Source organism: Martes martes, assembly GCF_963455335.1.
Source record: "Martes martes genome assembly, chromosome: 14".
NCBI lineage: Eukaryota > Metazoa > Chordata > Mammalia > Carnivora > Mustelidae > Martes > Martes martes.
Genome location: NC_137902.1, coordinates 1070211 through 1092330, shown reverse-complemented (window position 1 = coordinate 1092330; position 22120 = coordinate 1070211). Strand labels below are relative to the sequence as shown.

At 60.6% G+C, this 22120-nt stretch overlaps 1 protein-coding gene and 1 pseudogene across 3 annotated transcripts in view; both read right to left on the bottom strand.

Annotated features, from left to right (window-relative positions):
• Window positions 1–22120, bottom strand: part of STK32C (serine/threonine kinase 32C) — a gene marked incomplete at its 5' end in the record, with an annotated part of 69753 nt that overhangs the window by 28594 nt on the left and 19039 nt on the right. For both annotated transcript variants that reach the window (XM_080823537.1, XM_080823538.1), the window contains one exon: window positions 834–889. In XM_080823537.1, coding sequence (XP_080679663.1) covers window positions 834–889 — 56 coding nt within the window. The remainder of the gene's footprint in view (window positions 1–833; window positions 890–22120) is intronic.
• Window positions 9785–10156, bottom strand: LOC308355264 (large ribosomal subunit protein eL34-like; annotated as a pseudogene). Its single transcript has one exon. The product of its transcript is annotated as a large ribosomal subunit protein eL34-like (transcript).

The following is a 22120-nucleotide window of genomic DNA, read 5'->3' as shown; positions in this document are numbered from 1 at the left end:
CAAGAGTGTTTGAATGGGTTCCTGCAAAGGAGGTCATTGCTTCGGTTTATAATTTCCCAGGCCTGGGGGACCCAAGGCTTGGCGTCCGGACGCAGCTGCATGGAGAGGGGAGCCAAGGCCTCATCTGCCAAGCCTCCTCCTCTGCTCCGAAGAAATTCTCCACCCAGAAGTGACCCATCTACAGCAGGCCCACAAGGCCGAGTCCCGAGAGCTAATTTTAACCCTCTCAGAGTGCTCGTTAAGCCTCTTTGAGTTATAATTACCCCAGCCTCGAGACGTTACAAGGCAGCAATCAGGAAGTTAGATGTGGACAAGAGAGAGCGAAAGGAGCAGGGAGACATCTCCGACGGCGCAGCGGCCAGGATGAGGACACAGGCTCAGCGGCACTGTCCGCCCTGCCCCCCGCACCCCCGCAGGAGCAGCCTGGCGTCAGAGGGCCACAGCGGCTCCCGCACACTGAATATCCGTGGCCACTCCCCCCCAGGGGCTTCTAAGGCACTTCCTTTGTGGCCTTGAGTGGGCTCCCGCCTTTGAGGAAAGTGGCCCCACCGCGGAGCGGGCGTCAGAGTCTCAAGTGAGGGGGCATCGGGGTCTTGGTCCCACAAAGCCCCACAGCTGTGCCATCTGCACCGTCAGCTCCCAGCCAAGTTAGAGACCCACAAAGACCTGGACGGAGGACCCCAGTGCTCCTGAGCGAGGCTGATACCCCACTCTGACCCCCCTCATTGCCAGCCTGTCCACATCCCCCACTGACAGACGGGGGGGTCCTGGCCTCCCAGAGCTGGTGGGCTGCAGGGACGGTCCTACCATGGCCTCCTTTGGCTCTGCCTTACCTTGCCGAAGCTGCCCTTTCCGATGGCCCGAAGGATCTGGAAGTGGTCGAAGTTCACTGCAGAAAAAACAGACACACCGGTGAGGTGGCGGAAAGGCCCAGGGCCTTCCGCCGGCCCCCAGTGGGGCCGCCGTCCAGGGGCTGCCCCCCACCACTGCAGGGAGCCCCTCCTGCACCCCGGAAGTGGGTCCTGGTGCCCGCGGGAGGCTCAGCTCAAGCTTGTGTGTAAAGCAGGGACTGCCTGAGCCAAGGCTGAGAGGTGGGTCCTGGGGGCCATGCCGTCCCTCTTCCCGGGCTCCTTGCGTGGCCAGGCCACCCCGCCCACAGACCACACAGAGGACAGGGTGTGCCCTTCAGTCCCAGGCACCTAGACACCCCCATCCTGAGCTGGTCCCCACGCAGGAAGCCCGGAGCCTGCCCCCCGCCCTCCCGCTGAGTCTCCCGTGGGGTTCACAGGGTGAGCTACGGGGGAGCCTGCCACGGCCCCGGTCCCGGGATGAATAATGGGCACTTCCTGAAGGGCGGTCCCCAGGCCTGTGGGAAACCACCCGAATCCTGACTTCTATTAACTTCCCCCAGACATAAGCCCCTCCTAGAGAAAGGGGTCGTTGGAAGTTGCAGCTTTACTAACTGTCACGGTCCTCAAGGAAGATGCTCCCCACCACACACACGGGCCACGCGCACGCGGTGCCCGGGGGGTGGTCATCTGTGAGTGAGAGCAGTTCGGACGGGCTCTAGGACTCCCGCTTCACTCTGGACCTGACGTGTAAGCCGCGCTCTACTGGTTTCCTTCCCATGGGCATCTCAGCGCCCCAGGCGGCTCAGACCAGCCTTGCTTCCCGCACCTGCCCGCCCCCCAGGACACGGCTCCCCCAGCTGACTGTCACGCAGCCAGATGGCCCCACCTGTGCCAGGTCTGAACCCTCCCCAAGTCCCTGTCCTCAGGTCTGTGCCCCCCCACGTCTGTTACCTCCAGGCCTGTGCCCCCCCAGGTCAGAGCCCCCCGGGCCTGTGCCGCCCCAGGTCAGAGCCCCCCAGGCCTGTGCCCCCCCCAGGTCAGAGCCCCCCAGGCCTGTGCCCCCCCAGGTCAGAGTCCCCCAGGCCTGTGCCCCCCCAGGTCAGAGTCCCCCAGGCCTGTGCCCCCCCAGGTCAAAGCCCCCCAGGCCTGTGCCCCCCCAGGTCAGAGTCCCCCAGGCCTGTGCCGCTCCAGGTCTGTTATCTCTAGGCGTGTGCCCCCCAGGTCAGAGCCCCCCACGCCTGTGCCCCCCCAGGCCAGAGCCCCCCCACACACCTGTGCCCCCCCAGGCCAGAGCCCCCCCAGTGACAGGCTGCTCCATGGCTCACAGCTCTCGTTCTCTCGCTTTAGGCTTTGCAGCACCCGTTGAGCCTGGCTCCACTTCCAGATGCAGGCTCTGGGCACTCGTGAGACGCCCCGGGCCCCGGACACCCGACCCTGCAGTCAGCGCAGTCTGCTCCCGGGGGGGGGGGGGCACGGCCCCGGCGTGCCCACACGGAGAATGGCGCGTGGAGCCTGCAGGGGGCACCTGTGTGCGTGGCCCAGCCCGTGGCGTGGGAGGGCCTGCCCGGGAGCGGAAGGGAGGGCGTTAGGGTCAGGCACCCTCCCCCAGATGCCAGCACAGCGCTGGGCCGGCCACACACCCCAGGGCTGAGGTCAGCAGGGGCTCAGCCACGGCAATCACGGAGCTCAGAGAAAGGCAGACGTGGGACTCCGGACTTCCCAGCGGATGCGGAGGATGGGAGCAGAGCGTGTGTTAAACAGTAGGTCAGGAGCAGAGGAAATCCACACCGTGCCCCCCACCCCACTCTCACTCCCTGGAGAGTGAGGTTAGCACAGGGAATCGGGGGAAAGAGGCGGGCGGAGGTTGGCCAGGCACGGAAGTGGTCCCCACCGGCCGACCTCGTGGCCTCTCCTGCGCCTGCTTCCAGGAACGGGAAGGGAGAGCGTGCACCCCGCAGCATGGAGCCTGTGGCTTGGGGCGCAACCATCCCCACTTCCTGAGACCCCAGGGCGGGAGAGGGCACACAACGGGACTCCCGGACGGCTGTCAGGGCACTGTGTCGGCCGCCCGGAAGCTTTACAGGGGAGACCTGGGCGGGACAGAAATCCCCCACGTAGCTGCTGGGCCCCGGGAGACCAGTGAGCCGGGAGGAGCCCCGGGCAGGCCCAGGACTGGGCAGGGTGTGAGTCCCACGGCGACCGGAAGGTGTGAGCAAGGCTGTCCCGGACACACACAGCGACCCTCCTCTGAGGCCGGAGGGCGTGCGTCCGGGGGCCTGTGGACACAAGTTGGGTGCAACGCCTCGGGTCCAGCTCTCTATGACCTTGAGCCCAAGTCCTGGGGGTCGAGCCGCCGTCAGGCTTGCACACCCAGTGCTCCTCACAGACGGAGGTCAGCACCCCGGGGTCCTGTGCACATCCACCCTCCTGTCCACCGACCATCCGTCCGTCCCAGGCAGACCTGCAGGTTCATGGGGCCCTGCTGCCCTGCACATGGCTCCTGGGGGTCCCTGGGCACCCCATCTTACAGACGAGGCTCTGCTTCTCTTGGGCCCTTCCGGCCCAGGCCTCGGCGCCGTCTGACTGAGGGCTCTGGCCATAGGTCTGCATGGGACGCGGGGCCCCGCTGTGTGCGCCAAGGTCAGAGGCCGCTGTGACAACCACAGGCCGGGCCTGACCCAGGAGAGGGCAGCGAGGGGTCCTCCTGGAGTGGGCCCTCTATTGTGGGGAACCAGCAAACAAACACGGTGCCCAGGAGGAAATAAAGCAGTGTGGGTGCTATTTCCCATGAGGTCTGGGCCCAGAGACGAGGTGGTGAGCGGGGGCGCCCAGACTGTGGCCGGCGGAGAGTCTGTGCGCTCCTGCGTGGATCCATGTTGCCCTGCGAGCTGTGGACACACTCCCCTCCCCCCGCTGCCGCGAGACACCTCTGACGTCACTGGCGGAAGGAGAAGGGAATGTGGCCCCCACAGTCCTGTGGCTTCTATGCCTCCTTGTCAGGAACCCAAGCGCCGCAGGAGGGAGCCCTGCCTGCCAGGAGGCAGCCAGCTGTGCGCTCAGCACCCACCAGAGCCCTCCTGCCGTGCGGGCGCTGGCTCTCCTGGATACAGACGAATATTTAAAACACAAAGGTCTAAGAATATTTATTCTTCAAGGAAGGCTTTTATGTTGCCTAGTTGGCAATCAGAAGGCATGGCGTTGCTATGAAAATAGGTCACCTTGGGGCGCCTGGGGGCTCAGAGGGTGAAGCGTCTGCCTTCAGCCTGGGTCATGGTCCCGGCGTCCTGGGATCCAGCCCCACAGCGAGTTCTGGCTCAGCGGGAGGCCTGCTTCTCCCTCTCCCTCTGCCTCTCTCCCTGCTCGTGCTCTCTCTCTCTCTCTGTGTGCCTGTCTCAAATAAGTAAATAAAATCCTTAAACAATTGGTTTTTTAAGAAAAAGAAAATAGGTCATCTTGATGCCGAATGATGGGGAGCGGAGGGAGGTCCTGATCTCTCTGACCAGGTAGAGGAGCGGCCGCTGGGTCCTTCGCGAGGACGGCCGGCGTGCCCCAGGATCACCTCCAAGCCCAGCGATCCTGGCACCACCTCTCCACGTGCTGCTGTGAGGTCCGGCGCCCACACCGAACTCCCACGGGGACTCTCACACGATTCCCGAGGTTCTTTGCCGCCGCCGGGCTTCGTGAGGGACAGAGCACCCGGGGAGAAGGCCAGGAGCTTGCCCGGGGGCGCCGCCGACACTCCCTCGGCCGCGCTCCAGTGGGACTCATGCAAATCATTCTGGTTTCCCCAAGACCCGACCTGACTTGACCCTCTGGCCTGGCCGCTGGGACCTGGGTGGCTGGAGGGAGAGAGGGGAGGGCACCCCCAGAGCGCGAAGCTGGCCGCACACCATACACGGCGGCGGACAAAGCCAAGGGGTGGCCCTTGTGCAGATGCTCCAGAATCCAAAGCCAGCTTTAGGTAATGTCTGAGCACTGCCGACCCGAGCTCAGCGCTCGCCCTCAGTGAGCAGAGGGGCCACCCAACAGCAAGGTCTTAGGGGCACCGTGGGTCCCCGTGAGATTCCGAGTTTGGAATTCAGCCCTTTCAAAAGCCGGTGCCCCCACCGCGGAAAACAAGACAGAAGGTGAGCCCAGGGAGAGTAAAAATAGAGCTGCTGTTATGTGAGTCACCGCTGCTGTTACGGGGAACACGGTGCCCGCGCCCACCCGGGGGCCAGCTTGCTCCTGACACCCCTGGCCCACATCCTCATGCCATCAGGGCCTGGGCAGTAGGCCCTGTGGGGAAGGTGACCGGCCCATGGCCACGGGACAAGTTCCTTCCCCCTCGCCTCCCCGTCCCCCAGGACAGGCCCAGCCCTCCCCGCATCCTTGGAGAATTCCATACCGGAAGTCAGGATTTATCTGGAAAGCTGCAATCATAAGTCAAATGTCACAAGAAGCTGAAATTCATTCAGATGTTGAGGACACTTTGTCAAACAACCTATGACCCAGAAAACTCCCAAAGAAAATCATCCAGTCCAGCTGAGGCTGACACCGGTCCCCTCCCTGCCTCCGTAGCACACACGCGCCTGCCGCCGTGTGAGCGGTCACCAGACGGTCTCCTCCGACACGCCACCGAGGCCCTAACCTGCTGGCTACCATGGGCCCTCCACGGCCACCGGCTCGCCCCACAAGCGGCTCGCACCACGAGCTGGACACTGCGCCCAGCCCTCTGTGTCCCGACCCCTGCCAGTTCTCAGAGCCACTCGGCAAGAGACGCTTCTTCTTACAGGCGAGGAAAGAGCTGGGGAGCCTCGGCCGACTCCGGGGGAAGGACCACGGGCCCCTCGGGACACAGGAGACGGGACCGTGGGGGGGCCGGCACCCCAACCCCAAGACCCAGGCCTCAGAACCTGCCCTTCCTCCCTCCTGGGACACCTCCGTGCCCCACGGCCTCCCGGGCACCTGCTCAGCCCTCAGGCCCTTCTCCAGGAAGCCTGCACCGGGCCCTCTGAGCACTCGCCATCCAGCCCATGCCCGCTCGTCCCCATCCACCAGCTCAGTGCCCAGCCCAAGGTCGGGGGTGGGGGGCAACACACTCACACTGTCTCTTCAGGAACAGACTCGGTGAGGGCATGGCACCAGCCCAGACACCGTGCCGAGGCCTCGGGGGCTCATGTTCCCGAACAGTCCCTCTGCTCATGCCCAGGAATGTGCCCAGGGGCCTGAGTGACTGGACACCAGAAGCCAGGCGGTCCTGGTGCCGGCCCACCCCCAGGCTGGACCGCAGGGGAGACCGCCCACACGTCTGCCTACAGGAAACCCTCGGCCCGTACCACCTCCAGTGACAGCTCCCCAGACCCACGTGGTTTATCCTGGGTCGGGCCAGCTCCCGCGTCTGGAGCCGTTGGACGACGGCATCCTCGGCCTTTACCAATGGGAGATGACGGCGATAGCCGGATCAACAGAGCATCTCTGCCAGCCGGGGTCCCGTCCCTCCAGGGCCCGCAGGGGAGGCTGTCTGCACAGGCTCCCGCCGCTTTCCGTGGCTGTCGGGGGCACGCCTCCCCGGGCGCGCCCAGGGGGGTCCTGCTGTTCAAGGCCCCCCACCCCGGCCCTCCCTGTCCCAGGTGCCCAGCCCCAGGTCCACCATCAGGGAGGGCCTTGAGTCCCTCAATAACACCCTGGGGGCCCCCAGTTCAGCCTCAGGAGCTGGTTGGAGGCGGCCGTGGTTCAGGGTGGGGGTGGGCAAGGAAGGGGGCAAACAGGTACCTGGGCCCTGAACCCTGAGGCAGGTCTACCCAGCCAAGCAAACCGGCCCCTGGCCCAGCTGCTCACTGGACCCAGCCCTGTCCTCTCACTCTGCGGCACTGCCAGGAGACCCCAGCCTGTGTGTGCCCGGGGTTGACACGCACGTGCCTCCCGGGGGCTCCGACAGAGACTCGGGCCAAGGAAGGGGCAGAGTGAAGCCAGGACCAGCAGCCCCCGGGCCTGTGTCAGCAGCATCTCAGCCCACCCAGGGAGCAGAGTGCAGACAGTCCCAGGGAGGTCTGACCCGGGGGCAGACAGTCAGAGCTGGCCCCACGACGGTGGCCGCAGCTACCCTCCAGAGGGCCTCCGGCCACATACTGGGAGCCCACCAGGAGGCTGGCTGCCCGTGGAGGAATCGGGGGTCCCAAGTCCCCAGGGGAGCAGAGGAATTTCATGGAGAGAAGTTAGAGACCAACACTTGGTGGGAGATGCTTGGCTAGGCCAAGGGCCGAAGAAAGCCCAGGCCCTCTGTTTGTCTTTCCATCTGCCCGTCTGTGCCTCTGGGCTTGGATAACGGCCCTGTCGTGCTCCCCGCCACCTTCCCCACAGAGAGGGGACTCGCGGGAAGAGGGGGCCCTCAGAGACTGGAGCGAGTGAACGCCAGGGTCGCCAGGCCGCCAAGCAGCGGTGCCCCGAAGGGAGACCCACCCTGTCACCAACCCAGCCTCTCTCCTGGCTCCGGGAGAGGCCCCAGAGTCAAGGCTCCCAGGCCCTGGGGTATCTGTCAGCTGCCCTGAGGATCTGGGAGCCCAGGTTGCCGGCATAGGGTGGGAGCTCTGCCGCTCGCTGCTGCTGACCCTGTGGCATCCGACGGCACGCGGAGCTGCCAAGTCAAACACCTGCCACGCAAACCTGGCCACGCGGCCCCAGCCTTGCCTGAGAAGCCCACGTGGAACTCCCGGCCACAGAGGCCTGAGCTGCGAAGCCCCGTTTGCCCCCCAGAAATCTCTGGCCTGGCGCATCCCTCCCTGCCCCACAGCCCGTGACCCTGAGGCCGGCCGCTGGGCCTACAGGAGGAAGGGCTCGCGTGTGGGCCCTGGAGGGGAGCACCAGGAGGCCGGTCGGACCCGGCCCCGCTCACACTCCCTGAGCCGTGGGCCAGATGGCCAGACACACCGGACGAGTCGGAGGACACGCAGAACCCCGCAGCAAGCCCCAGGAGGCAGTGCCCGTGGTCTTGCTATGAAGTTTAAGCACAGCGAGGCCAAGTATTACTCTGTTCTGGCTTGCTTATGGAGAAGGGTGTTCAAAAGGGAGGGGACGGATGGCCCCAAAATGCAGCTGGCGGAGGCCCTGCAGGGAGCAGGAGGATGAGGCTATCGGCAGCGTTGCAGCTCGGGCGGGGGCTGGGTCCGTGGCGCGGATGAGAACTGCATGTGGGAGAATCAGGAGATGCGGTTCAGGACGTTGGCCTCGCCCGAGGAAATGCATGCGGGCCAGGACCCTACTGGACAGGGTGGCATTGGGCAGGGCCCGAGGGAGCAAGCTAAGAAGGAGGGAGAGAAAGGAGGAGGCGGCCCGGGGAGGCGTCCACCGTGAGAGATGCACCACGGTCAAGGTGACCCACGAGGCAGCCAGAGGTGGAAAAGCCCAAGAGCCAGCAGGTCTCCGACCAAACCCCAGATCATCTTAACGACTCCACAGGGCGGGAAGAAAAAGACACAAAACAACAGAAAACAGTCACGTTCACGAACAGGCACCTCGCAAAAGATGCCCACGTACCGGCTCAACACGGATGCAAGCGCAACGTCTCGGGGACCAGAAGAGGCTCAGAGAGCGGGACCGCCCCACGTCCAAGAGACCAACCTAAGCCAGGGAAGCCGGCCATGCAAGCTGGCAAGACGTGAGCCGCCGGAGTTCAGCTACGCTGCTAAGGGAGTAAAGCCGAGCTCTGGGCACCCCAGGGCCCGGCTGGGACACACCCACAAATCCAGACACACGCCCACCAGCCAGCATGCTCAGGAAATGCGAAACAGTCACGAACAGGAAATTCCCTATATGCTCGACCCTGCAGAATGGGTAACAGGGTGATCTGTCCACAAAAGAACCCCAGGCACGAAGATGATGAGAGGGTTCCCACCACACAGACCAACCACGGAGGCTCTCTGATTTCCCTTTGGAAAGCTCAATTCTAATAAACATTCCTTGTTGTAGAAAAACATGCATTTCCCAGTTACTGGCAGCAGAACTGAGTACATGTCCACTGCTCATTGTCACGTCCATTTGTTCTCTTCCCTGGTGGGGCTGGGCCCACCTGGCCCAACAGGGACAGACAGACTGAAATCTGTTACAGTGCTGGGTTTACCTACTGCTCTCTGCGGTCCTCCATGGCCCCAGGGCCATGCTGGTGTGCACATTCACATCTGAAAACAAGACATACCAAGGGTGAAGAAGCCACAGCGTCACAACAGTTTTCAGCTCGACGTGCCTGTGTCAAGAGACGACGGTGGAAGAGAACAAAGTGTATCTAGAGTAGGAAAAGGAAATTATAGAGACAGACAATAGGAATATCAACAAAACTGAAAGTTATTTTTGTGATTTATAACATTGACAAACCTTTGGAAGACTGATTTTTTTAAGATTCGTTTATCTATTATTTTAAAAAAGAGAGAGAGAGAAAGCAAAGTGGGGAGAGGCACAGGGAGAGACAGAACCACAAGCAGACCCCACACTAAGCTGCAAGCCCGATGTGGGGCTCGAGCCCACGACCCTGACATCATGACCTGACCCAAAACCAATAGTCAGTTGCTTAACCAACTGCAGCACCCAGCTGCCCCAAGACCAGTTTTTTTTTTTAAAAAGAGAGAAAACACAAACATTAAGAATTTTACAAAGATCATGTCATTATGGATCCCACGTGCATCTAAAGGATAATTTAGAAAGATCATGAACAATTAACTTTATGTCAACAGATTATGTGGACAAAATGGAGAGATTCCTTAAAATACACAATTTATGAAACTGATACAGACAGAACACACCACCTGAACAGTCTCAGGTCTGTTTTTTCTGAAATAATGTATTCATAATCAAAATCCACCCTCCAGAAAAGATCTCCAGCCCAGATGGCTTCAACTTTTTTTTCTTTTAACAGATCAAGCCTTTTGATTTTTTTATTACTCAAAACAGCTTCATTTTTTTTATTTAGCTTTCTGACTCTGTGCTTATGCCTTCAATACCTTCACAACGATTTTCTGCTCCTCGATAAGGAAAGCATGCTTGATCCTGTCACGAACACACTTGGCACACACGGAACCACCGCAGGCGCTGCTGACATGTTTTTTCGTTTTAGACAACCTCATAAGCACTTTAGGTCTCACGGCATGAACTCCTCAAAGTTGGCCTGGACACACGCCGCATGCAGATTTTGGTGCTTTCCCAACCTTCTTGGTATAAAGGTAAACGATTCTATTACCTGGGGTTCGGGACAGCCTAGTTTTATTAGAGGCTGTATTGTAGGACAGCCTACGATGGTGGGTCAAACACTGGACCATTCTGAATGCCTATGGAAGCCGTCCCCGGAAGCAATTCTATCAACTTTTTAAGGAAGAAACAATACCGATCTCACACAAACTCATTTAGAAAACAGAGAAATTAAGCACCTTCTGACTTGTTTTATGAGATCAATGTTTTTCTGACAGCAAGGCCTGATAAGGCTATTACAGAAGAAAGTTACAGACCAATATTTCCTCAGAGCATGCATGCAAAATCCCTTAGCAAAATATTAGCAAATTAGCAGCAGTATGCAAAATATAACACATTGCGACTGATGAGGTCCGTGCCAGGAATGCAAGGTTGGTTCAACTCTAGAAACCAGTGGCTCACAGTCCTTGCACTAAGAGGATGAAGAAGGAACCCAGGAACCCCTCAGTAGATGTGGGAGAGGCATTTGACAAAACACACGTGTGTTTGTGATAAGGGCTCTCTGCAAACAAGAACAGAACCTTCCAATGGTCAGACGGGACACCCGACTGTCCGCAGCTGAGACCACGTTTAACTGTGGCAAGAGAACACTTCCTCCAAGCGGGGAACAGGGTGAGGCTGTCCATACCCATCATCTTGTCTAGTGCTGGGCTGCCCTGGCCAAAGACACAGGAGAAGCAGCTAAAAATAAAGAATGGAAAAGACTGCGTAGCGGTCCATGGAGAAGGTCCTGAGGACTGTACGGGCCGCGTCCAATACATGGTCTATACCTAAGGTTTTTTGAATTTCTAATATATCAACAAACTACTGAAAATTAGATTTTCCAAATTGCACTTGTACCAAAGTCATCACATATGCAGGAATATGACTAAGAAGGATGTACAAGACTCACACATGAAACCCTGAAACACAGGGATTACGGAGGACCCAAGTAAGAGGAGAGGCACCCCAGGTCCCGGGTTGGAACAGTGGACAGGAGGTGGCTCCTTCTTTCCAAAGGTATCTATAGAGTCAGTGGGATTCCAGTCAAAGCCCTAGTTAGGTTTTCTTTGTTAGAAGTGGGTGGGCAGACACGAAAATTTAGATGGAAACGGAAATGACCTAGAATAGTTTAAAAAAATCCTTAAAAAAAAAAAAAAAGAGCAAAGTTGGAGGATTTGCACTACCTGATTTTAAGTCTTTTTTTCTTTCTTTCTTTTTTTTTTTTTTTTGAAGATCCTATTTATCTATTTGACAGACAGAGATCACTAGTAGGCAGAGAGGCAGGCAGAGAGAGAGGGGGAAGCAGGGTCCCTGCTAAGCAAAGAGCCCAATGCGGGGCTCAATCCCAGGACCCTGAGATCGCGACCTGAGCTAAAGGCAGAGGCTTTAACCCACTGAGCCACCCAGACACCCCTGGTTTTAAGTCTTAATGTAAAGGAACAGTAATCAGGACAGTGGGGTGCAGTATGGGGACAGGTGCAGGGCAATGCGAGAGACAGGTCGCCACACACTGGTTTTCCCAAAGGCGCCGACGAAGTCTGTGCAGCGACGGGGGTTTCCACCGTGAGTGTCCGTGAGGACAGCTCCGAACTGCGCCCCCCATGCCGTGCCTAGCAACCCATTGTAGGCGGACTGCAAACATACACATAAAACGGGTCCTGGAAGAGAAAACATTTTTGCAACCTGAAGGAAGGCAAAGATTCCTCAGATGTGACACCAGAAACACTGACTGCAAAGAAATGAATAAACTGTGCTTCATCCAAATTAAAAATGTCTGCTCCTCAAAAGATACTGCGAAGGCATAAGTCAAACACAGGAACACAGGAGCCATGTGTGCAGATACACACGTCCAAGCAAGGGCTTGCAGCCAGGTTGTGTAAACAACTCCTGCCAACCAACAGGAGAATGACTGCCAGTGCGAAAATGAGAAGCCTTGGACGGATGTTCAGAGGGGGGAGGGAGGAGAGGCCAGCGAGCACAGGAGAGCCCAGCGTCAGCATTCACCGGGGTCTGCACCTCCAACCCGACAGGGTCCATCACAGCCCAAAGCACAGCCCGTGCACTAGACTGACAACCCCAAGTGTTGGCACGCACGTGAGCAGCTCAGCCCCCTGCTGCTGGTGCGGACGGAACCCGCCGGTCCTGTCGGCCGCCTCCCACAGACGCGCAGGTGCACCTCCCACGCACCGCTGGACGCTGCCTTCCCGGCCATTGCCCAGGAGAAACCAAACAGACGTGTCCTCAGCGCCATTCTCAGCAGCCTTATCCATAACTGCCACATACCGGAGCCAACCGAAGTCCCCCACAGGAGAGCGGATGGGGACTCTGTGACATCACCACCCGAGGCTCCCCAGCAGTGTTCTTGTACAGAGTCAACTACTGACCCATACGGACGCAGACGAACCCCAGAACACGGCGTTCAACAAAAGCCGGCTTTAAAGGCGCACGCACCGTACGGCTGCACCACACAGGTCCGAGGACGGGCAAAACTAGTCCAGGCCGACGGAGGCAGCTCAGCCCCCCGGGCCGAGGGGCTGCCCAGAGCAGAGCCAGAGGCAGCTTCCCGGGAAAGCGCAGCGGGGCCTGTTCTGTGCGGTCCTGGTCCCAGGGGCACCCATGCGTCTCCAGACTTCGGGTCTCTGGATCTTACCGTAATCACCCCCCCCCCCCCGTACAAATACATCGAAAAGAGATGACGGCTGGTGTGCAGAGGGGGTGTTTTACGTATCCAGACAGTGACACTGGAGGACAGAGCTACTCCCCGCATGAGTGCAGGAAATGGGGGTTCAGAGCCGCTCAGTGACTGGCCACGGCCACGCGCAGACAGAGCAGTGGGTCAGAATCCAGTCCCAGGATCCATGCGCACCTGTGCCCAGGGGCCTACGGGACGGGCCAAACCCAGGGCATGGAACTGGGGGGCAGGGTGGTGTACAGAGCGGCTCATTCACGGTGGGGGTGGGGAGTTGGTCAGAAAGGCTTTCTTGGAGGACACGGGTATTTGGGCTCAGCTGCGGGGAAGGGGCTCCAAGGAGAGGGCCCACATGAAGCCCATGTCATGGGGGCAGGGCTGGTGGGGGGGGCACTCAGAGGCGGAACCAGCAGGCCTGGCTGCCAGTCCTGGGGCTGGAGCGGAGGGGTGGGCCAGGAGAAGCCCTGCCGCTATACCAGCCGGCGGCAGACCCCTGGTGGGAGCAGCTCCGCTCTGAGACGGCTCCGTCAGCGCGGCTGGGGTAACCCACACAGCCCGGCGCTCAACCTCAGGACCAGCCTGGGCACGCACAGAACCCTGGGCCTTCCCCACTCCACCCCAGGGGCTGTGCCCACGCTGTGTGCCCCGGGCTCAGCGTGGACAAAACTCAGCAGCCTCACCCGGGGCCATCCCTCTGCAGAAGCAGGGTGCTGGGTGCTGTCTCCTGAGGTCCTCTGAAACCCGGCCAGAATGGGAGAAGTTTGCCCAGCACACGAGCCATTATTATTCTGGAGCGCAGTGATACACCTCCGATCACACCTGTGTGTACACGTGCCTGTGGGTGCAGCTCCGTGCCTGTGCAAGCATGTGCATGTGTACAGGTGTCTGTGTGTGCATGCATACATGTGCTTGTGTGTGCCTGCAGGTGCGGCTCCATGCACGTGTGTGGTGTGTGCTTGTGTCCGGGTGTGCAAGCGTGTGTGCATGTGTGTGCATGTGTCTATGCATGTGTGTCTTGTGCTCGTGCACGTTCACGTGCATGCGTCTGTGTGCACGTGTACGTGTCTGTGCGTGCATGCGCCGTGCATGGGTGTGCGTGGTACATGTGTCTGCGTGCTGTGTGTGCATGGGGGCCCCACAAGCTCTCAGACTGTGGCTTCACTGAGCAGCTGGCCCCGGTCTCAGACACAGGCAGCTGCTCTGGGGTCCCGGCAACATGTCTGCTGTGGGAAGGAGAGGCAGGATGCAGAGGCCGGCGGAGCCAGACCTGCCCCCGGGGAGCCGCTGGGGGCGGGGGAGCCGGGGAAAGCTGTTGAGGGAGCGTGAGGCCTCACAGCCGTTTATCACCCCCGCGCCCGCCCGCTAGAGCTGCTGCTGGGCCTCGGGCTGGGCTGGCGGCAGGACCGGTTTATCCCCACCGGCAAGACGGCCCCTCGCCGAGCTGACAAGAGCCGCACTCCCACGGCTCGGCTCACACAGCAAGAGCTGCCAGGCCCCGGGCTGCCATGGGGCCCCACCCACCCAGGGTGCCTGAGCCGTCCCCAAGCAGAGGTGGGGCTGCCCCGGGTCCCCTCCAGCTCCCACGGCCCCAGCATCAACCGTCAGTTAATATCCTACATAGTCGCTTAAGTGTCGCTAAGAATCCATGACCATCCTCCCAGCCTTCTAACGGCTCCCAAACGGATGGGGTTCGGATGGCGCCTTCCGTGTCCCCAGCCCCTTGCCTCACCCAGAGGGCGGCCGCCAACCAAGACAGGAGCTGCTTGTCCCATGAGGTGCTCTGAGGTTCAGCTCCGTGACCCTGATGGATCCAGTCGGGGGTGAATCTGGTGCCGCCTGTCAAGTTGTCCTGCAGGGCCCAGCGCGGCCCGGTGCACCCGAGAGCCTGTTGAGTGAATGACTGAAGGAACCAGGGAGTGAGTGAGTATTGGGAGGCACGTTTCTGCCTGGGGTCCCGGGGCCGGCTTCCCCAGCACGGCCCGTCCGGCCACCACCAGCCAGTCCGCCCCCGAGTGTGGCCATGCTGGGACCTGGACGCCTCCCAGGGTCCGAGGCGGAGGGACCGGTCTGGGGGCTCCACCGGCCCAGGGAGTGGCTGACAGCCAGCCCCGGCCCAGCGCTCAGCAGAGGGCTGCCCGGCCTCTCAGCCAAGCGGAGCCCACGCTGCGTTCACATAAACAGAAGCAATGCAACATCATCGAGGAAAAGCTGCTATTTTAAATTCTATCTCCCGGTAAGTGCACAGTTTTATGTCAGACCTTTTCTTTGAAAAGAAATTTGCACATGGTTTTGATGGAAAGTTGAGATTTAAAGATTAATAAGCCACATGGTTGTTTGTTGTGCAGGAAATGAGTGTTGACAAAGCCTTTTAGCAGGCTCTAGGTGCTCATAGGCCAGGCTGACATTTACCCAGGGCTTGGGAACCTGACGGAGCCTGGCCATGGAGCCGTCCCCTGCCCTTTGCCCAGGCGAACGCTCACCAGGTCCTCAGGCCGCTTCAATCCCCAGGCACCAGCCTGTCCACAGAGGGAACCTGAGCACATGCCAGCCAGAGCGTCATGGGCCCAGAGCAGGAGGGGCCCTTGGACCTCCCCACAGTGATGTCCTCTCCGGCATCAGAGCCAGCACCGCTGCCCACGGCCAAGAGGGAGGTGAGCAACAGTGAAGGAGACCCATCCCTGCTGGAGAAGTCAACCTGGCGCCGTGGGCACTGGCCCGCACACCGAGGAGAGCCCGCCGTGGCCTGTGAGCCCCACCTCAGAGTTCAGTGACCCTCCTTGTAGCTCAACCTGCTTCCCCTAACACACTTCCTCCAGCAATGAGAGTGCACTCTCCAGTAGACCCTGTGCGGCCAGGCCTGCACCCCAGAGCTAATCGTCCACATCCGTGATTTTAAAGATGTATTTATTAATTGGGGGGGCAGAGGGAGAGGGAATCACAAACAGACTTTGCACTGAGCGCAGAGCCCAACGCGGGGCTCGATCTCACAACCCTGAGATCATGACCTGAGCTGAAATCAAGAGTCAGATGCTCAAATGACTGAGACACGTCCCCCTGCATCCCTGATTTTAAATTGGACAACTAGAGGTTTCGGGGCCACTGGACTACCACACCTGCCCTCTGGAGCTCACCCAACTTGTCTTCCTCCGGCACAGACGTCCCCTCACACGACCCGTCTCCGTTAGAGGCACCGTTGCCTCCCCCCAGCCCAGTTCCTCTGGGAAGAAGCAAAGATGCGCTAATTCGTGGGGAATGGGGAGGTTACAGGAAGTCCCATCTGTCTGGAAAATCCAAGTCCCAGCCCCTCTTGGGGGCCTCCTTGCACGGGGGGGAGCCAGGAAGACAGAGACCCCACGAGTGTGGGAAGAAGCTAGGAGATGCCAGGAGGGAACCAACATGCACTGGGCAGGCAGCAGGCCCTGTCCTGGGGTCTCCCCTACCCTGCCCCAAGTGTGGGCCCCCACTTTCAGTCCAAGGAAACCAGAGGGCGGAGTACAAGTCCCAGCAGGGAAGGCGTTCATGGAAAGACACAAAATGGTGAACCGTGAGGAGAGTCACATGGCCGAGCAGCCTGGGGCCAGTCCCACGACAGCCGTCTGTGGACCCCTGGCTGGGGACGAGGTCAGGACTGCCGCCACCCTGGGCTGGTCCCGGGGCCCTTAGCTGGGGCCTGTGTGTTGAAATCCTGGAGTGCGGCCACAGGCAGGGGCATCCCCGACTCCTGCTCTGGGCTGGTCTGGACGACCGGCCTGATCTACCCAGCCAGCCACGCCGCACCCCCGTGCCTGAGACGCTGCTCCCCACTCTGGCTCAAGAGCTCGGACGGTCATCCTGGGAAAGGGCGGGTCTATTTCTGGCTCGATTGAGTAGAATTAAAGAAAGGCATTATTTCGAGACACAGCACAAGACTTGTGTTCTCCTTCACGTTTCTAAAAATAAGACCCAGAAGAACTGAGTGGCGCCGGGAGTCTGCCTCCTCGTGGGAGCCCCAGCTTGCAGTTTCCAGGATGGGAGTCTTGGCCGGGATCCGAAACCGTGCGAAGGTGGGATGAGGGTGGCCGGGCCTGGGCTGCGCTCTCCAGAGCCTCTAGGGAAAGAGCCTGGCTGCCCGTGTCCGGGGGCCTGGGCGCAGTGTCAGCCTCCTGCGGTTCCTGGAGCAGCGAGGTGGCCGGCGGCTGTGCCCGGTCCATCAGAAACGTCGGCCTCCTGCCTCCCCACCAGCTGAGTGGGCTTCTCCCTGCGAGCAGGTGTCGGAGACCTGGCCTCGGCTCTGTGCCCAGAGCCTCTGCCAGACGCCAAATGGGGACCCGAGACCCCGAGTTCCTTGCTGGCCTGGGACCCCTGGGATGACCCCACAGACACCGGTCCTGACCTGGAGGGGCTGCGCTTCAGACAGAAGAGGTTTCTCCTCCCTGTCCCTTGCACACGTTTGCGCACACACACACTCCTCTCAGCTGGCTTCTTACCTGGGCCTCAACACACACCTGCCTGGCCGTCTGCCCCATCTGCCCTCAGCCCTGTCAGCGGGGCCACCCGTGCTCGGGCCAGCGGGGATGAGTGTCCTTCTCCTCCTCACCACGGAATCATGCACGTTGATGGTGCAGAAGGCGGGAGGCTGCAGGTGCTTGGTCACGTCCCAGACCCCTCCAGTGAGAGACGGCGGCAGGGTCCCCGGGGGGCAGACCCCTTCCACAGGTAACTTACCCTCTGATACGACTTCCTACTGTGTTTTAAAAGGGGCCCTGTGAGAGGCATGGTTTGCAACAGAACCAGACAGAGTCAGACGACTGCACATGGCGAGTGGAGAGACACCAGCATCGGGAGCTCCAGCGGGACAAAGGCCATCCGGTCAGCACGCGAGGAGGAGAGACAGCATGTCTGAGCCTCCCTCAGACCTTCTGACCAAACGAAATCCAAACACAACATGGTGGGCAGCAGTGTGCATGTATGTGGGTGCATGCACGCACACGGAGAGGCGCGCACACACGCACACACGTACACGTGCATACAGGCACACACGTGTGTGCTCGCATGGACAGGCACACACGTGTGCACACACGCGCATGCACACATGTATGCACGCATATAGGCACACACAGGCATGCACACATGTGCATGCTCACGCGGACAGGCACACGCACACGCACACACACATGCATGTATGCACACACACGCACACACAGAACCCAGGAGAACTCCATGATGGTGACAGTGAATTTATCTGTAATTCTGCTGCACAAGAGGCCAACTTCAGAAACCACACAGGAAACGGTCTACCGTTGGTTTAATCACATGCAGAATGTTAAAGGCTCAGTGCACGACACGTGAGTACCGTGTAAGTCGACTGCAGGCTGGGAAAGGGCATTTGCAACGAGTATGACAAATCAGGGCGAATCTCCCTGCAGCACAACGAACCTCTACAGTTTAGTGAGAATTTCCTTTACAGGTTAGTGAGAAACCCAGCTGGCCAGGAGGAGGCCGGACGGGCAGGTCCGACTGAGGCCGTGCCCACCTGTTCTCAGGTACAAGTGTCCGTCAACAAGACAAGGGGATGGCACGTGACTCGCCCAAGGGAGGGTCTGGGTTCCTCATGGGCTGGAGACGGTGCGGCGGGGCTGGGGGCCCTCGTGCTCCCGGCGGCAGGGGAGAGGCCCAGACCTTCGGGGACCGTCAGCACAGACCCAGACCCGGGGTGCTCCCACCCCTCCAGGCGACGACGCCACCGCCGTCAGGTCCCATGGCCATGAAGCCCACAGAGGCCCATCGAGGTCTCAGAGATGTTCAACACCCAACGGTCCCAACAGCCCAGGTGCCCAAGCCGCAGAGCGGACGGTCGTGTGGATGTGAAAACCGGGTAGACCCCCGTGCAAGGTGGCGCTAGCCCGAAGGACGGCGCCCGCTTTCTATGACGGTGTGAGAGCCCTGTGTTGGCGGCTCCTGCCGTGTGAACACGGCCCCCCCCCGCCCCTCGCCTCAGAGGCACGCGGGTGTAGACGCAGAGCCCACGACGGAGGCCGCGCCCTTCCTACTTCCCTGCACGGCTTTCACGTCTACACCCTGCTCACCAAGTCCGTTTTTGCGCCAATAAGGATTATCTGAGATTATGGGTTTCTTTTCTTCTCTGTGCTTCTCTGTTTATGTAAAAAAAAAACCAAAAACCTGTTAAATGTGACATGAAAATAGGCCCAGCCATTCCCAACTGTGCTGCCGGCCCTCCCCACAGGGCAGAGCACAGCTGAACGGGCCCCGAGTCGGGTCGAGGTCGGGGACGAGCTCGGGGGCAGCTGGAACCGAGACCCGGCGCAGGAGGCTCGGGAGCCCACAGACCCAGGGCAGGAAGCAGGTGTCAGGCGGGGCTCCCCCGACTCGAGTCAGCAGCCCGGCGGGTCGGGCCCTTGGTGCTGAGACGGCAGCCGCCAGCAGGAGCACAGTCCTGCGTCCGTGTGTCTGTGCATCACACCGAGAAGGGGGCGCTGGGCTCTGCACCCCGGCACCTGCAGCCCGCCCCACATGAGCAGGCTCGGGCCCTGAACCGCGCCACAGGCCAGCCACACTGTGCCTGGGAAGAGCCCAGGCCGCACCGAAAACGGTGCGGAGCTGGAGAGCCACCGATGACCGCGGACCCACAGGCTTGGCAGAACCACGCGCCACCGTTCTCAAGAAAGCAGCAGCCTCACGCTGCCCGCTCCCGGGCCATGCGTCCCGGGCACAGCCCGAGCACCGGGGACTCCTGGAGGCTCCCGGAGCACCAGCAAGAGTGGCCCCAGGTGCCGCACAGCGTCCTCCCTGCAGTGGCCACTGTGGTTTCCTTCTGGTGCTGGGTGCCCCCTGACCGTGAACCCAGGCTGCTCCTCTCATGGCCACGCTGGCCCTCGGCTTCATCGGGGAAGCCCCCACGTAAGGAAAGACATCAGCGACAGTTAGGAAGACACAGCAAAGGGCATGCTAATCTCTCAGCTGTGCTCCTGAGCCTGGGGCCATCAGTTAAATGTCTTGGCCACCAGCTGCGACCCCTCCACAGAGCTGAGCCAGCGGAGACGATTCTGTGCACCCTGTTTGTCAGCCGAGGGAAGGGAGGGCATGGTACCCGGGGGTCACATGGAACTGGTCAGGTGACAACTCAGCTGGTCCAGGAGAGGAGGGCTGGCTGTTCCCAGCCTCTCAGAGGCTGAGGCCTGAGGGTCTGAGGGGGAGGCCCTGCCCTGAGTCCCCTGCTCCCCCACAAAGGTCCACCACCAACACAGAGAGCCCGCCGTGTAGCCCCCAGGTGCAGGTGCCCAGGGGACAGGGAGGCACAGTGGCGACAGGGCAGGTGCAGGGCAGGCAGGACCCGGGCTCAGCTGAGGCCTCCGGGACCAGGGGCTGCACCTGTCCTCCCGCTGGAGCTGGGCTCTGTAAACCGTCTGAGGCCACCCCGGAAAGGCCTTCCCTCCCTGTGCTCAGCACAGAGTGGCTGTCGGCCTGTGGTGGCTCCCGGAACCAATGCAACAGGGGCTCCGAGGGGCAGACCCTGCGGAGAGGCAGGAGCCGGGCAGACTCTGGTGGGCGTGTTCCCAGGAAACCAGTGTGTTACTGGGGCCCAGAGGTGTGAGAATCCAACCCCGCATGCGAACCTGCAGCACCGGCGGCCCGTCCTTGCCGCAAGGCCCACATACCCACGTCCTGGCGGGGGGCCGAGGCCGGACATGGAGGGAGCGGGCAAGGGCGCAGTTTGCTACGTGAGCGGATCCGGGTGGTGTCTGGGGGACGACAGTCTCCCCAGCAGCTGCAGGAGCTGGGAGCATCTGGCTGGCTTTCGTGGCCCCAGCATCTGCTGCAGAGCCGGCGGCCTGGAGCAGGGAGCGGGGTGTAGACAGAGGCTGCCATGGAGATGACCCAGTGCCACAGGGAGTGGGGTAAAGCCCATGACGCCTGTAGGCTGCGTGGAAACCGCCAGCTGTCACCTCCCACCCCTTCGCCCTACGGGCCCAGATGGCTCCCACTGCTCCCTGCACACTCCAAGGCTGTCCTAGCAGGCTCTGCCCAGCGCCACCCCATCCAGGGGTCCCAAGGGAGAGGAGGGGCATGGCCATCTCCCGAGCGCCAGAGGAAACGGGCCGGGACAGGTGAACGTGCGCACGGCACACAGCAGGGCCCGCTGGGTGCAGACCGTGCCCCTCTGGTCACAGATTCTCTGCATCCTGGGACGTGCTGCCGAGGCCTCCGCAGGCTCGCTGAAGGGAGGCGTCCCCCCGACAGAGGCCCGCAGCCTCCAAGAGGAGACGAGGATCCAACAAGGCCCGAGACCAACCAGACCGCACGTGGGGTTTGCAGGCTGCAGGGGTAGCCCGGGGCAGCTCACGGCGGAGAGCACGGGCGGAGGCAGGCTCAGAGCCGTCGCCGGCAGACACCGCACTGACCGCGTGGGCCTCTGCCATCCAGACAAATAGTCCTAGAGGGCTGCCGCCCGGGGCCCGCGTCCCTGAGACCGGGGCTGCCTTCAGGGCACAGTCCGAGACCCGAGGTGCTGGGGTGTGCAGCGAACAAGACGTCCCCCTTACCTCTGACACGTGGGAATTGCGAAGCAGTGTAAACAACTAACAGACGGGGGCGGGGGGGAGGAAAAACAGAAAACACAGTGCAATTGTAGGCTTAAACCCAAACATACCAACACTTACATGAAAGTAAATGGACTAACAGTCCAGTTGAAAAGCTGACATTCGGGGCACCTGGGTGGCTCAGTGGGTTGAGCCTCTGCCTCGGGCTCAGGGGTGATCCCGGCGTCCTGGGATCGAGCCCCGCATGGGAATCCTTGCTCAGCGGGGAGCCTGCTTCTCCCTCTCCATCTGCCTGTTGCTCCCTCTGCTTGTGCTCACTCGCTCTCTCTGTGCCAAATAAATAAAATCTTTAAAAAAAAAAAAGCAGACATTTTCTGACTGGATTTTTGAAAAGCAAAACTGGATGACATGTGACTTATGAGAGAACTACTTCCTAGATGAGGCGAGAGTAAACAGGCAGAAAAGGACGTCTCCTGCACATAGCAACCAAAGGAAAGCTAATATCAAAGTAGACTTCAGGCCACGGAGTATCACCGGGGATGGAGAGAGACGTTTCATAACGGCCACGGTCCAGCCGTCGAGCAGGCAGACGCACCCGCGCCCGGCAGCAGAGCGAAAGCCGTGAGGCCAAACCAGACAGAACGACACGAAGAGGCCGGCGGACAGGGTTGGGGGTTTCCCACTCCTCTCCCGGCCACACAGAAAACATGAAACTCCAGCACCAGGAACAGAGGAGGTGTCACTGCAGACGTCTGCAGGAGACGACGACTTTATGCCAATAAAGTCAACAACTCAGCCCAAGTGGGCAAATGTCAGTCCTTGAAAGACAAAAATCACCAAACCTC